At 37.4% G+C, this 16,332-nt stretch overlaps 1 protein-coding gene across 2 annotated transcripts in view; it reads left to right on the plus strand.

Annotated features, from left to right (window-relative positions):
- The window catches only part of SYT1 (synaptotagmin 1), a 130,779-nt gene that overhangs the window by 48,166 nt on the left and 66,281 nt on the right, over positions 1–16,332 (plus strand). The window contains exons 3-5 of one of the 2 annotated variants that reach the window (XM_086609960.1): positions 2,225–2,347; positions 5,589–5,756; positions 9,128–9,295. In XM_086609960.1, the coding sequence (XP_086466086.1) occupies positions 2,225–2,347; positions 5,589–5,756; positions 9,128–9,295 (459 nt within the window). The remainder of the gene's footprint in view (positions 1–2,224; positions 2,348–5,588; positions 5,757–9,127; positions 9,296–16,332) is intronic. The other variant, XM_086609961.1, reaches the window with a different exon arrangement.

The following is a 16,332-nucleotide window of genomic DNA, read 5'->3' on the forward strand; positions in this document are numbered from 1 at the left end:
GGAGCAGCAGAAAGTCCAGTACTTATCCCAGAAACAGTGATATACAGGAGCTGTTTATCACTCTTCTATCATGGAGTCCTCTGCTAGGGCAATACTGAGATGATTCAGAGAAGTGGGTCTTGGAGTTAACATCCCACTCTCAGTTACTGCTTCCTGTTATCTCCAGGCTCATAAATGTGGTTGCTTCTGTTGGATTGAGTCACTTTTTTTTTTCTTGGTACAAAACCTCATGCTTATTTTTATTACCAGTGAAAGCAGAGTGTTTGGTATAATCACATCACTCCCATATCCTGAAAGTCCTGTGTATGGTCCTGCAAGGGCTGTGCCTCAGACTGGCTTTGCTCCAACACTATCCTCTTGCCATTGAACCTGTCACTATTGAAGTGTCACACTTGTACTAAGAAAAATGTTGTGCCACAGCCAGGGAACTCACTAGCAGCTCAGTGATTAAAATGTCTCAAAATAATTTTCAGTTCAGGCAGTTCAGCCCTTCCAAACAGAAATGGTTTCGTTCAAAAAGTATTAGTCTTCCAATATCAACGGGTGATTCTCATTGAGTATCAACCTTTCCCACCAATATCATCCAAGTACACTATAGTTTATGTTTCTAGTAAAGAGTCCATCATTCACTAGCATTCAGATATTTAACTCTAACCCAGCTCCTCAGCCTGCATAAATCAATGTTGCATTGATTTCAGTTGAGCTATGCCAGCTGAATTTCTAGCTTATTTCAAAAAATAGAGAAATAATTGCTTAATACTGTGCAGTTTTGAGTCTGACCTTTTGAATTTAGATCTGGTTTCTGAAAAATAACATTTTCTACCTTAGAGATCAATCTTTCCTCCTACCACACCCACGCAACTGTTGCATGGCCCCCACTGCCTTCATGGCTGAGTGAGAATGTTAATGCTTTCATATTCACTCTTTCACCAGACACCATCAACCTTGGGTATAGCTACTTTCCAGCCTTGCTATCTCTTTGGATAAAGAGCTCCAGCTGCAACCTATTGTTTATATATGATGTAGATTTCTTCAGACCACCTCACATTGTGAAAAAAGGGAGAACATAACAAATCTTATTCTTGTGCTTCATAGTCTATTTCTGCAAGCAGAAGCTCCATATACAAGGAACTTTCATCCAGATAGGGCTCTTATAGAGAAGTATACTGTTTACTATAACATGCAAATAACACTTCTGGATGAATGCTCAGTACTGATTCCTTGTTTTCACACTCTCAACTTTATTTTCACACTTTCCACATTTTTTCACTATTTGTCTCATCACTTTTGCCCATTTTTCTGTTCTTACTCAGGTAAGAATTGGCTGAAATAAAGTCTACATAGTTAGTTGTGGTTCTTGTGGTTTAACAATTGTATGAATTCCCTTTTCCACAAGGCAAATACTTCTGCTTTCTGGTACAGCAAAAAGTGATTACATCATTTAGTATTTTAATTATGTTTAAAATCTAACTGCTATGTCCTTTAAAAATTGCAGGCTTTTTGCAATAGACAAAGCTGTACTGTATTTCTCTGTTTTTGTGTTTCTTTCTAAGCAAACTAAAATCAGCTTTCAATCAATTTGGTTCAGCCAAGCTTTATAGCGAGAATGAATAAAAAGGAAATTGGTCTCGGGAGGGAGGGAGAAGCAAAAACATGCATTTGCTAATGGCATGGTGAAAACTTTGCTTCCATATTCATTCTAAATAAACGTGAAGATTGTTTGGCATATGATTGTAGGAAGAACTCATCCACAGCACATGCTCTTTATCATAGTAATCCTACAGAAACATGTTGCCAATTGCAAACAATTCACAGCATGCACAACCAGGTTTGACATTGCCAAGATATTCTTAAGTTGAATGAATGTGTGACTTTGCTTATTTAATAGCATGTTTGCCTCCGTGTGCCTCTTTAAGAGCCAGTGTGAGCCCAGAAGAATTTTTTTATATCAAGTTGATATTTTGTTTCTACTTTCAGGTTTTATAACAATCCTTGCTTGTAATAGCCCAGGAAGCTTTCTTCCTACTTCCATTGCTTGCTTGCTGATTTATAACATCTTCTTGAGCAACCTAAATAGTATAAATATATATGTAAACTGCATATTTGGACTTCTGCTGTCATGCTTGCTTTTAATGGCTTTAAAATAGATTTGAAGACAGTGTCTATTTTAAACTGGCAGTTAAGAGTTCGCCTTATATATGAATATTACCTTACTTCTTTCTAGGCTCTTAAGGATGATGATGCTGAGACTGGACTGACTGATGGCGAAGAGAAAGAAGAACCCAAAGAAGTAGAGAAACTAGGGAAAATCCAATATTCTTTGGATTATGACTTCCAGAACAATCAGGTTTGAAACAACTAACCTGTAACGTTTCCTTTCTGTGTGTGCAAGGGGAGAATGAAGTAATACATTTAGTTACAGTAGATATTTCTGAAATCGTCACTGTTTACACAGAGTAAAGGGAGAAAGCAAGACTGAAGATTTTTGACAGAGGTACTGCTAAATTGGTTTTCAATATACTAGGAGTTTATATTACACCTTTAATCAAAATTGAAGACAGTTTTATCTAATCGTTATTAATAACTTGTATTAAGGCACCACCAATCAATGTCAAACCCCATTATATTATGGAGTCTGCATGCAGATGGTAAAAGATAGCTTCAGCCTTCAGGTATTTAAAATGTAAGCAAACAAAAGATGGGAGGAGAAGGAGAGGGACATAAAAGTAAGTTGATTCATTGTGAGTCTTTTAGCAAGTTGATGATTGCTAGGAGTAGCTTTCTCTCACTTCATTGAGTGTGCACTTTGCCTTATTAACTAGCTGCATCAGGTTCTGTTCCTCTCCATGATAGTACACCTACTAGCCAAGAAAATTTTAGTTTGGAACAAAAGTTCAAATAGAAAGATGCATTCCCAGAAAAACAGGAAAGTTGGACAAGAAAAATCTCTCCCATCAAGGACTGTTACTCCTTCAGTACCCTACTCTGAAGCAGGTAGATCAAACTTTGTCACATTTACTCAAGTTTTCAGTAGGAATAGACACTGTAATGTGGTGTAGACCTAGAATGAACCTACTTATCAGGTCTGGCCACATCCTGAACTAGCTCATATTTAATTCTCCTCCCTGGCCTCTTGCTGTGGTTGGGATCACTTTTGTCAATTATACCGATTCACAGCCTCACATTAAAACTCACTGTGCTTGCCTTTGGACCAAAGTACACCAACACATCTGACTTGTTCACTTCTACTGCATATCTTTCAGTGAACTTCAGAATACATATCCTGCATTTTATTTTTTGACAACTTCAGTCAAAACCACATCATTCTTCTCTATTTAGGGAAAGAAATGACTACTGAACTTAAATCCCTTTTGATTCCTGTACTTCATCTGAACTGACTTCCACATGTACTTGCGATTTATTTCAACATTCAGATTCAGATGCTGTTCATGGAATGCACAGCATTCCTTACTTGTTGCAAGACAAAGAAAATAAGAGAAATTAAGAAAAATTTCTGTGTCAGGAGCAGGTTATTTACACACAGCTATGACCTGGCATAATACATAGTGTTTCCCTGTCTTTTCAACTATGTTCTGACTACCCATGCTTGTTTTTCAATGCAAGAGCCAAAAAGAATTCTGAAACCTTTAAAGAACCTATGGTTAGAGGAGCTTTTCCTTGACTTCCTGAGCAAATTCCCTGGCCACGTGGTGAGTCACACTGATCCCCCTTGAAATCAGTATGAAATCAGCATGAAGCATTAGACCCTTCAGAAGCAGAAGATCTAAGAGGGGGGAAGGAAACTCTGCAAATGTGTTCTGACAAATAGATTTCAGTTTCCTTAGAATATGAAAACAAATTTCTGCGTGAATTTTATTAAAGGAAATTTTGATTTTGTGAACCATATTTTACAAAGGGAAATAGGACAAGAGAGCAACAAATCTGCAAAAGTGTGTAATATTTAATTAAGGTAATAAATTATTTAAGTTATGGATTCCTATTTTATTTTGCTGCCCCAGACTATGTTGCATCTTGGAATTTGTCAGAGGATAAATGATATAAAAGAGTAGAAGAGGGGATTCCGTTGGGTTAGTACAGCACGGGGGCATGAAACTAAAGACCAAAAATCTGGCTAATGTATTGCACAGGGTTAAGAATGAAGACAAGATGACCAATGTGCTTTCCAAAGCACGATGCCTCAGTTTTAGAGACAAATTTTGAAAGGGAATTGAATTGCTTTTCCACTGTTAACTAAAAGTCATAGACTTGTTTTTCACTCTTTGATGTGAAAGACTTAATGTGGATCCTGAGCCTATCCATGTATTTATAAACTGTTATGCATCTAGAATAAGAATGAGAAATGAGAAGTGTTCCTTACAGCTGAAGGAAAATGTTTCATGGAGCTTAAGAGTCCTGTAGGTGGGAAAGCATGCAGGCCATACTGTGAATTTAAAACTGGCAACAATAAGTCCAAGTTTGAGGAATCTCTCAGAAGCCAGAATGTTCTTTTCGAGATTGAACATATTGTTCTGTATTCCAGTTGTTAGAGCTTCTGTTTCCAATTTTAAACAATTCATCCATGAGAGAAGCAAATATATTGTGACTGAACCACTGATTTAGAAGAAAATATTCTCAGATTTCATTCCCAGTTCTTAATATCTTGTCTCCAGATTGACCTTGAAGAGTCACTTGAATGTTTACTGTAGTTCTGTGTCTATGAAGCAAGACTAAAAGTATTTTCTTTCTCTCAACTCCATTATGCTGATGAGGCCTAATACAAGCTGGGATATCTAGATAACATAACAAAACGTAACATAACAACATAACATAACATAACATAAGCCTTCATTTGTAACACTTAAAAAGTGGCCAAGGCATTTAAAAGTTTCAAGTGCGCTTCAGTCTTATTTTTAAAAGTATATAGAGATTTAAGAAACTAATTTTACTGTTTTGCAATGAGATTACAAATTATTAGGATTTAGTTACCAAAGGTTAGTTTTCATGGGCTATTTTTTTAACATGCTGTCCTTATTTTACTACCTAAACACATTTGTATACACAGCAAGAGAAGTTAAATATAAGGAAGACTTCAAGATCCATTTGTTTTCGATAAAGCTCTGCCTGAGGATTTGCATTTGATATATCACCTTTTTGTGTTTGGTTGGGGGGAAAGTTGCATGTTGGGGATTTAGAATACAAATTTTGTAGTCAAAATTAGACATTCTTGATTGTTTAATAATGTGATTTCTATTCATGGTGCCCAGCATAGAGAAATAATGCACAAGAGGAGAGAGCAATTGAAAGTTATTTGATTGCAGTCTTTAAAAAGATGAAGTCTGTATTTAGCTGTAATCAGCTGCCCTTTGAAAACCTCTTTTCTGCTTAAAAACAGCCTTTGTACAGTCTGCATCTGCCATAATTGGTTTTCTAGAGTCTATAGTGTTGCTTCATTTGCCTTCCTTGAAGGGCAGTGGGGGGGAATACTTTTTCATAGACCAGAAATAGAGTCTGCATGTGTATTTCTCTGTTACAGTTTTTTTATAAATATCTATTTGAAATTTCATTCTGTTGTTTTTCTCTTGTTTCAGCTTCTGGTTGGGATTATTCAAGCAGCCGAGCTGCCTGCATTAGATATGGGTGGTACATCTGATCCCTATGTGAAAGTTTTCCTGCTGCCTGATAAGAAGAAGAAATATGAGACAAAAGTCCACAGAAAGACCCTTAACCCTGTTTTCAATGAGCAATTTACATTCAAGGTATTTTTTTTATAATTATTGAAACTTTTATTTAACCAATGTATCTCATGCTTGGCTACAAAGTTAGTTAATTGGTAAGTGCAGCATAGTGATTTTTCATGTTGTAGAAGCTTGTGATGTTCAATCTTATGATGAAAATGGTATAACATAGGGTCAGACCTCAGTAGGTATAAAAGGCACAGTTTGATTTTAGGCACTTCAGTTATCCCGACGTATGACAATCTGATCCATATTTTATGGCTAGATAAAACAAGAAAGTCAGAAAACAGTGGCACTTTGACAAATGTCAGGTAAATTTCACTAAACCAGCATTTTCTTTAAATAGCTTTGTAGTCTGATTTATGAATTTCAGTATACCAATTCTTTTCCCCTCAAAAATAAATTAAAACTCGAGGAAGGTAAATGGATGAAGGACAATAAGGCAGATTAATCTTGCTAGACTTTGTCATAGCAATTCTTTGCCATGCTACTTTACATATGAAAAGAAATCATTTCTCAGGTTTAATAACATTTGAATTAAATAAATGTACCTAATCCAGTTCCTAAATCGTTCCAGTAGCATCTATCAGTAGTGTTTTTCTAAAGCTAGCTGTCCCTAAACCCCAGTTAAATACAATAAAGGAATACTATACAGCTTGTTTCTTAGGGCTTCTCCTAATATATATTCCTCTGCTGTTACTTTAGGCCTTTCTCTCTATGCCCAGTCTTATAATGACAGCTACAGATTGAAAACAGGAACAGTGAAAGACTCAGGCTATGTAATCATTCAATGAGAAAGATATCCCTGGAGGCCAGAACTACTACTGCATATATAAGCTTATTTTTCCCCTTGAAGATGTTCATAAAAATAATCTTTTTTGTGGAGTTATTTTTTTCTTGAGCTTTCCTAAGAGAGTATTTAAAAGGAAACAGAGTTATAAATTATAGATTCCCATGCAGCTCACGGAAGAAAAGAAAGAACCAATAATGCTGTCATCTAAGATGAAGACACAAATTACAAAGCAGATCATTCACTCCATAATGTCCACTTGGTTTAAGTCACATCTTTAATACTCAAATTTTATGCTCCAGAAGGAAGTTTACATTCCACACAAGACCTGACAGCATGTTTAGGTGCATCCCTGTATGGTACTGATCATCCCCTGGATGCTGTGGTCTTACTCAAGAGAAAACCAATGGGGCATGCCAAGTACTATCATTGTTCTAGGGACTACAGTAAAAAAGGCAAGCAATCATTTAACTAGTGCTGCAACTGTAATAAATAACTTCCGTGGGAACTACTGACAGTATCTTGTTTACTTGAGCAGAGCCTTACTTCTGTGACCCACTTGAGGTGATGTGTAGCTTCTGTTGGCATTCTTCCCATCTCTCTTTGGCTGAGCTGCTCACTGGGCCGCCCAGGCCAATTTTGTCACCCTCTCCCAAGGCACAGCTGTGAGCTGCCTGCTTTCCTCCCAGAGAATGGCCAATGGGGATGAGATGGGTTATGTTTCTGCTGTATTCCCTCTTGAGCCCTGGACCTCATTCCTTCTCTTCTTTGAGTGTTTCTCTATGTTAATCCCCTTCTCGTTTCTGTTTCCCAGACATCCATGGTGCCATTCCACAATGCAGGTGTTCATCAGGCTCCAGCTGTCTGAATTGTATACTCACACTGCACTGCCAAAGGGAAACTGAGAAATCCTAGCTGGACTACACCAGTTTGGCAGAGAGAGGTGTTTCTCCCCAGGCCCAAAGTAGGAAGAGGGTTCATGTCTGGAGGAGTGATGTGTCCATGCCAGAATAACACTCCTCTACGTGTCCTTCTACCAGGGTCTCACCTGCATTAAGTCAAGAGGCTGAGTATCTCTGAGCAAAGCAGAAAGCAGGGAGAGAGAGCAATCCTTCACAAGAGCTGAGGACGTCCTTGGTTGTCCTGAACAAAGCTGTAGGCTGAGGCTGCTTTAGAGGTAATGAATGGAGGAAGCATTGCCACTAGATCTTCTTTAAAAAGGAAAGTGGCTAAAATAAGCTTTACTGAGGTCAAGTTAATGATAAAAAAAAAAAAAAACATAAATAATGTTAAGTGTGGCCTTTTCATTCACTCTTAATGACCAAGATCCATTAAGTGGTATTGTAGACTGGTTGAGGAAGAAGCATAAGAACATTTCTCTTCTGCTGTTTTTGAGGCTGTGTAAAAATATAAGTGAAGTGATTTAGAATTTTGCCTTCCACATACATTTGCCTTCTATAGCTTTTTAGAAGCTGCAAATTTACAGAATCAGAACAGATTTTTCTATAGTATTTACAACAATACACAGCCCTGTACTCACTGAAACTATCATACTCGGTAATGGAAGCTGGAGCTGGCTCTCAACTTGAAAAGCTTCTTTTAAACATTATATAACATGTTATGAAACAGTAAAACTACTCATGTTTTTAGCAAGTATTTTAAAAAGCAAGTTGAAGCCAAATGATAACAAAAGACAACAGTCTTAGGATTTAAACAGACCAGAACACACAGCGGTTAACAAGGCCAATGATAATGCCATGCTTTCATTTCTCTTTTTATATAGACAGTTAATATAGAGAAGTGTTTATTGAAGCCCATGGAAACAATTTATACTTGCAGAATATATTGAAATTGCATTCAATGTAAGTCCAAACAATTCCTAAATCAGACCTCTCCAGATAGCCACTCAAGTGTAGCTTACCTGAACTGCACATCTTCATCTGAATTTTAAAAATGTGACTCATAAGCATCCTAACCCACAGCATCTGTCTGCAACACATCAGAGCTGCCAGAGAATTAGTCAGAACTTGGCCTTCTGCCACCACAATTTCTAGCTGTACACTGCGACTTAGAAAGTACCTTAGTGTCTACAGTCTGAAAGGTATAATAATGAAAATGTGCCTCAGTAAGTAAGTAAGTAATAGGTAGTGGTACTGTAAGAGAACTATTTAGTGTCTAATTACTTTGTGTCAGATACAGTAAGCCAGTTCTGTTTTTTTCATCAGTCTGGGAGCTTCCCATTTCTGAGTGATGACAGTTGATTTATTGAGGAAAAGACACCATCGTGTGAAAAGTTCATGTGTCTTCAGTGCAAATAATTGGGCTTCCTGTTTCAGTTTCATCACCCACAAAATGATTTGAAGTAGAATGAGAAAAACCCGAGGAGTGATGAGTGAGCTGCCACATTGGTCTATCGAGTGCCAGAGCCTGGTCTCAAAAAATACTGCGTCTGGTGACTCTGAAACAAATACACCTCATAATTTTCTCTGCAGTTCAATTTACCTGAGATGACAGCTGATAAACCAAAGAAATAGATTTGCATTGTAGTGGACTGATCTTTATTGTCTCAGATACAGAGTTTGTCATTTTCTCTTCTTTGCAGGTGCCATACTCTGAGCTGGGTGGAAAAACTTTAGTGATGGCAGTTTATGACTTTGATCGTTTCTCCAAACATGATATCATTGGGGAATATAAGGTTGCGATGAACACAGTGGACTTTGGTCACGTCACTGAGGAGTGGAGGGACTTGCAAAGTGCAGAAAAGGAAGAGGTAAGAAAAATCAGCCTTTTTTTTTTCCCCACAGGACACTTTTATCCTCAGCTAAAGAAATAGTCGAACTAGCAACGTTTTTTTTGCCGAGACAGCTCCCATCTGTTATCAGCATTTCTCAGACTTACTTCGCCTGATAAATTTTTGATAAGTATCTTTTCCAATACTCATTCAATGGTACATTCTCCTTCGCTTATCCCATTTTCAATCTTTTTGGTACTTTATGCAACGTATTAAGAAAGTTTTCATGAGTTCGACTTTTTCTTGAATTGGTGCAGTTTGGGTACATAGAATTTGCATGTGAATGATAAGAGCGGTGTGCATTTAGGCTTCTTTGTGGCCCTAATCATTCTCAGTGTTTGCATCTCAAGGCATCTTATTGTGCATGAAGATAATGGTAGGTTTTCATTGAAATATCTTACACTTTTTATTGAGCTGCTGTGCAATAATATCCATTGATTAGACTTATGCGTTTGACAAAGACCTTGGAACAGCATCTCACTCAAATATTAATCACCTTTTTTATTTTCCTCTCTGTGCCAATATCCTGTGAGTTCAGTATTTCATAGGTATATTGCTACATGTACACAAGACTCTTTTTGGAAATATTTCATCAGTAAATTGTGGATCCTATGAGGTGGTTTGTACTGGCACATCCACCTTTTTGCCATTTTGTGCCCAGTTTTACATTATTTTTCCTTTTGATTGCTAGGTAATATCTGCCCATTCATAATAGTCAGAGTGCATAGCATGCTTCAGTTCGCTGGTGGGAAGAAGGAATCTGAGTCCGAGTTCCTCGTTGTCTAATTTAGCTAATAAGCTCCTTTGGATTTAAACCTTAGTTTCTGTAATTAAAGGGACAATCTCTGAATGAAATCTTTCCTTATTACAAGTGACAAAAACATGAATATTGAATTTAGACTACAAGTGGTGAAACAACTAACCTAGGTTGTACCTTATTTGTGCTTTCAGAGACCAAGTGAGCTGACAGATGTGTATTTTTACGTATGTTTGTCATTTGTCTATGCAAATATATTTGCATGAGAGTCATGTTAACTAGAAGAAAGTAGCTTTCCTTAGTCCGTGTTTGAGCCTCTGCCCTCACCTTTCTTCAAATTTCAGGTATTATATATGCAGAAAAAGCATTGTCATTTTTGCAAAGTTTTTTTGATAGGGCCTTTTTGAAGCTGCTACTAATGCATGGCTTTTTTTTTATTTATAAGAAGCTAGGCAATATCATCGTATGAAAACATCCTGAAAAACTGTGCTTGCACCAACTCCCTAAATATTTTTTTCATAATATAGGAGGTCTCCTGTTCCATTTTTGCATCCCTATGCTTGTAAGCATGCAAAGTATCCAATAAATACGGAAAAATATCATAACTTACGTTAGTTGGAGACTTTGTTAGTTTTCTAAGTTATGTTAGAAATTAGTTATTAGTTATGATTATGTATTAGTTATGGTTTTCCTACAACAGCTCCTGAGCTTACTGTACAAATAAAAAGTGACTCCACAGGAACCAGTTACTCAAGATATAGGTCAGTCAAGTGTATTTAATCCAAAAGGTCTTCACTGATTTTTGCTCTGTTATGGAACCTCTACTTCTGTCATGTATGTGTTGAGCTGATTCAAAGAATTGCTTAGTCCAGTTTGGAAGAGAAGTCCCTACCAAGAACCAAGAGTGTTACGTCTGTCAGTGGTTTGGCAGCTGTGTTTCCCAGGAAATGTCATTCCTATTTCCATATTTGGCTGCTGCCAGATACCTCACCATCTTCAATATTCCAGTCTCTTCTCAGCAGCAAAGGTGCTGTACAAATTCTAGTAGATTTTAGGAGATAATAAGTAGGGGACAAAGAGGGGTGGGAGAGGTCCTAGTGCTAACTAGAATTCCAAATATGTTTGCAATTAAGTATAAGATGCCAAACTATCCTTAATGTTTTAATTATGACCCTTAAACAAGATGTATACCAAAGCACATCAGTGGCAATTGTCACCAATCACTTTGAAAGATCTGTCTAGGTGGCATCAGTCAAACTGTGTATAAAAATTTTGGGTTTATTTCACTTTATGTTGAATTCAGTTGATGCACATCACAGAATACACAATTTAATTAACGCTGCAATCATAGAGGACAAAATCATTTTACGAGCAGTTACTCTTCTTTTTGCTCATAAAGCTCCACTGCACTTTCCATCTTTTTTTGTAAATGGGCTTGAAATTGATGGCAGAAGATGAAGGTTTAATGAAATATTTGATGCTCTACCTTTCACAGCCCAGTCATTTGAATGGCATCTCTCTGACACTGCATTGTCTTCTGGGAAAGGTCTTATTAATGTATTTATGTTGGTGAAGCATTTTGAAGGTACAAGACTTCATGTAACCATTTGTTATGACTGTGAGAGGGCTTTGGGAATGCGCGAGCCTGTACAATGACTGCTAAATATTGAGAAGGCCACTACTAATGACCTGCATACCTTGAATCCTTTTTCCCCGGCTGCTTTTAGCTCTGCTGTCCTTGTGAATATATGGAGGTGATTTATCTAGCAGTCCTTCAGTCTCATATGACTGAGAGCATGGGAGGGAAGAGTGGTAGATACTGAAAGATTCGTCACTTTTACCAAGTCTGACATATAATATTTTGGGCACAGAGTGTTAAAAAACAGATGATAGGAGTTCGCTCCTCTGTGTCATCTTCCAGATGTCACTGCCATTAACTTTATCTGAGTACACGCTGCATCCAATATCTGTTATCACTCCAGTACAGAAGGCCAGACAGACCTCTTCTTTGCTCACAGCAGTGTGAATCATACTGAGAGTCATCTTCTGAATACTTCAGCTGATTTCCCTCCAGACATTTTGTTATATTGGCACTTAAATTGAAAACCTGTTGTAGCAAACATTCCCAGAAATTTTAGGGAATATAAGGAAGAGGAGAAACCCCTTCCCCTGAAAGCAGTGGAGAAGCAGAGGCTTATTCCATGATGAGAAGGATCTTCGACCTGCCAGTATGCACCACCAAGAGTTCTGCAGACCTCTTACGACTGCCATCACATATGACTCTATGCATTATCTGATCAGGCATCCACCATAGATAGGTGACATGATGGATGCATGCTTGTATCACAGTGGATTGTGATGGGTATATTTTGTACATGGCTTCTGAGTTCAAAGTCTGCTGGAAAACACCAGTAAGATGCACAACAGCTTCCCTCCTACATGAAGCACAATCCCAAGCAGGAGAGATGCTACAGTGCTGCCTTGCAAAGAGGTGAGTTGCAAGCAGTCTGCAGCTGGGGAGTGGAAGACCAATTCTGTGAGGCTTGACGTGCACTATTCATGAGGATTGTTCTTTCCTTCCTCTTCAAAAAATGAAAGTTGAAGGAAGGAGATGGAAAAGTAGGCTCGAAGTGGGAATCTTAATACCTTGGTATGCTTCATAGAAGTTGGAGATTGACAGAGTTAGTAAGCCATCTAGCTTATTGAATCCTCAGCACCGAAACTTGCAGAGAGTTAAGAGGAAAGGACATTTTTACAAATGTCACTGTCAAATCACAGCAGCAAATCACTGTCATTTTCTGTTATACCAGAGATGGACAGATGATCTAATAGGCCTTTCCCATCTCTAATGATAACACTTAGTTCTTCTACAGCTTTGCAGATAGCACAGTGCTTTGCAAAAGAAAGTATCATTATGCCTATGGAGATGCTGTCAGAGTGTCAGACATTTTAAAATGTGAGGTCTCCTTTATTTAGCTGCATGTTATATTGGATCACTATGTTTTTCTGCATGGTGTTCAAGTTTTCTCGAGTTCACTTCTTGTTACACCCAATTAAAACTTTAAAATGTTAAATCTAAGGGGGTTTTAGTTTTCAGGTTTTGTCGCAGTTACATGCAGTAAATGCACAATGTTGAATGCATGTTCAACGTTGTAAATGCAGCATCTGTCCTGCAAAGAAACTGAATTTGACAGTGAGAGAGGGAACACACCAGAGCTGCTTAAGTTTGAGAAAAAGTAAGCCTGATTTGAAATTCTTTAGCAGTTAATTAGTTGGTTTTAATTATAAAATTGAAGATGTTGAAATGTTTTGATTTTAAAGGTAAAACCATATGACTCAAGAACAGCAGTTACAGTACTGTTTCAGGCTATTATAATTATGCATTTCTTTTCTTGCTTTTCATACTCAAACTGCTCACAATCCCACTATATACCTTCATTGAGTATTCTCTTTCTTCACTACCTCTCTGGAAGAGACACTTACCTTAGGAGGTCAGAGGCATTTTTGTGTTATAAGAAACAGAATGTAATTGTATTACAGTAGACAAGAAGGAGAACTTCAAGATGGGCATTTTAAGGTTAAACTGTGCTGACAAAGTAGATCCTACACTTGGTGCTAAGCATGTAATGATCCATACACAAAATAATAATTATTATGTTAATGTTAATTCTAGACAAGGCATATTCCTAAAGACCTTGTAGAATTTTAAAAGACCAAAGGAAGGAATAGTGGAAATAATGGACAATTTTCCTCCTCTGCTTCTTAATATTATTGTGTGGGGTTTTATTGCTCAAGTATAGGATATCTTAAAATGCTTAATACAAGAGAGAGGCCAGACCAGGCAAGCAATTCAAAAGCACCGGACTTAGATATTAAACATACAGTGGCATTTGGAAAGCATTGTAATGAATGTTGTTTTTATAGGCTTTTGAGAAAGATCAAAATAATCTTAGCGTTCTTCTTAAAAAGTCTTAAGCAGAATTTATGTCACTTAGATGCTGGAAGTATTCTCCATGTACCTGCAAGTGATTCATTCAAGTAGCTGATGTATCAGTCATTTGCATGGGTTGAAGTATATTCCAAGTGGAAGGTGCTAAAGCTACACTACGAAAGAGATGTTTTGGATGGAAGCTGCAGAAGGAATTCCAGAAAATTCAGCCATAATCATAGAGTACTCCCAGTTATAAAGCTCTCTAATCTGGGAGGGATTGCAAATGCATCTGCAGAATCAGATAATTGGTGTGAAAGGGCCACAGAACATGCTATATATTAAGTTTTCCTGCATTGTTTCCTCCACCCAGACTTTTATGTACTTACTTACTTTTCTGACTACCAGCATGAGTGAATGCATTATCTAGAGGTGGAAATTGCATTTCTCATTGGGATCCTAGGGAGAAGCTTTGCAGTAGTCCAGGGTACTACCTCATTTCCCTTTCTTCCCTCCCTTTGCAAATCAACAGTGACAAAAATCGTTATCTGATTGCCGTTACAAACCAAAATCAGGAGCTAAGGGAAACTATAAGATGGCTATATCAAAATAATCCACCATAAGTGTCATTAGAAGGACCTTCAGAACAGAGACCGGCATTTTAACAGTCACAAGGAAAGAGCAGCTCTCATGAAGACGACTGCATGTAGTATGCCACTTCCCTCTCCTCGCTTTGTTGTGCCCACTCCACTAGAACTAAAAGATCTTAGTTTCCAGAAGCATCGGAGAAAGATGTGTTTTTGAAAAAGTTAAAGACAAAGATTTAGGAATAGTGGTCTGAGAAAGAAAGAGATTAACTATTTTCTTCATTTTTTTCCTCTGTCAGCTCTTAAACACCAATTTAGACCATGTCAGGGATTACCATAGTAACCATTTAACCTCTTTTCAGAGCCTGTTGTGTTTCAGTTTAGTTCAACAAGGAGCTTAACTGGCATTTCAAGCACTTTCCATTATACCTGTGACAGGAATTAGCACCAAATGCCCTTATTTTAGAGAAATCACAGTTAGAATCTAGAACATAATACTGTATTTTCAGTTCATTGGTATTAGGCTTTTATTGATTTTATGCTAATAATTTAAGAGGTAGAGTACATGAATTTAGGATGTATTAGCAGGTCTTATTTCTAGGATAAATGGATGACAGGCAGCGATAACTTGTTCGTACCTGTTTGATTGTATCATGAAACTCAACCTTCCACCAAAGGCCAAAGAAATTCCTCACATTGGCTGATATGTTGTTGGTGGGTTACAGTTGATGCAGCTGGATGGTTTTAGGGCAATCAACTGTGTACTTCTTTCCTCTTTCTTTTCCATGGCCTTCTGCAGCTTACTCTGTGATTGTTATCGTCATAACTAGGGAAATTCTCAGGACAGGATCATTTAGATTCTAAAAACCTTTGGAATAGCATAGCCTTTTTCTTTTGTTCATGTATAATTCAGTCTGGGCAAGATGCTGTTGTACAAAATAATAACTCGCAGAAAAAACCCTTTTCATAGACTATCTCTGTTTCTGCACTTAATGCATTCTTCCCTTGTAGGTTAATGGAGAACTGACATTTCCAGTTTTTAAGATCTTGCAGTCTACGACATACACACAGTTCTTTTTGAAGGACTGATTATGGCGAGTCTTTCAATCACACAGATCAAAGCAAATATTATTATTCTTGGATGTTCATAGGTAACTCTACATCATGCATAAGATTTAAAGAGATTAACAAGATAGATGTACATACTTTTCTGTACCTTATCTGAGCATGAACATTTATAATGCTGGTGCTATACAATTCAAATTTTTTTAACCTCTCTGTCATCTAGAATTCCAATAGTGAGGAATTTAACTCCAAGAATGATGCCACTGTCCAAAGATCAAACCATTTCTTCTGTCTCTCCAGACTTTCATAGCACTGGCCACATGAAGGGAGGAAATCATAAAACGCTGACTGATCTCTGTTTCTTATTCTTTTTGGTTTTTTTTTTCTTTTTTCTTAACTTCTACCATCGTTCCATACATCTGAGTGAGACAGTTAATAGTTAAGTTGCGCTTTTTAGCCTCCAGTCTAAAGTTGCTTTTTAGTATCTATGTTGACCAGAGAACAAACTTCTGTGAATTGCACTCCACATCCTCCCTTCTCAGCATACTCTCACTCTGTGTTTATGAGTGCATATAAGATGTGGGCCTGAGTATGGAGCAGAAATGCATCTTTCTTTTATGATGCATCTTCTGTGATGGAAGCTTTTGTGCAGACTACAATCATCAGTGTGCAGATGAAA

The sequence above is a fragment of the Tauraco erythrolophus genome, chromosome 4, assembly GCF_009769465.1.
Source record: "Tauraco erythrolophus isolate bTauEry1 chromosome 4, bTauEry1.pri, whole genome shotgun sequence".
Taxonomy (NCBI): Eukaryota; Metazoa; Chordata; class Aves; order Musophagiformes; family Musophagidae; genus Tauraco; species Tauraco erythrolophus.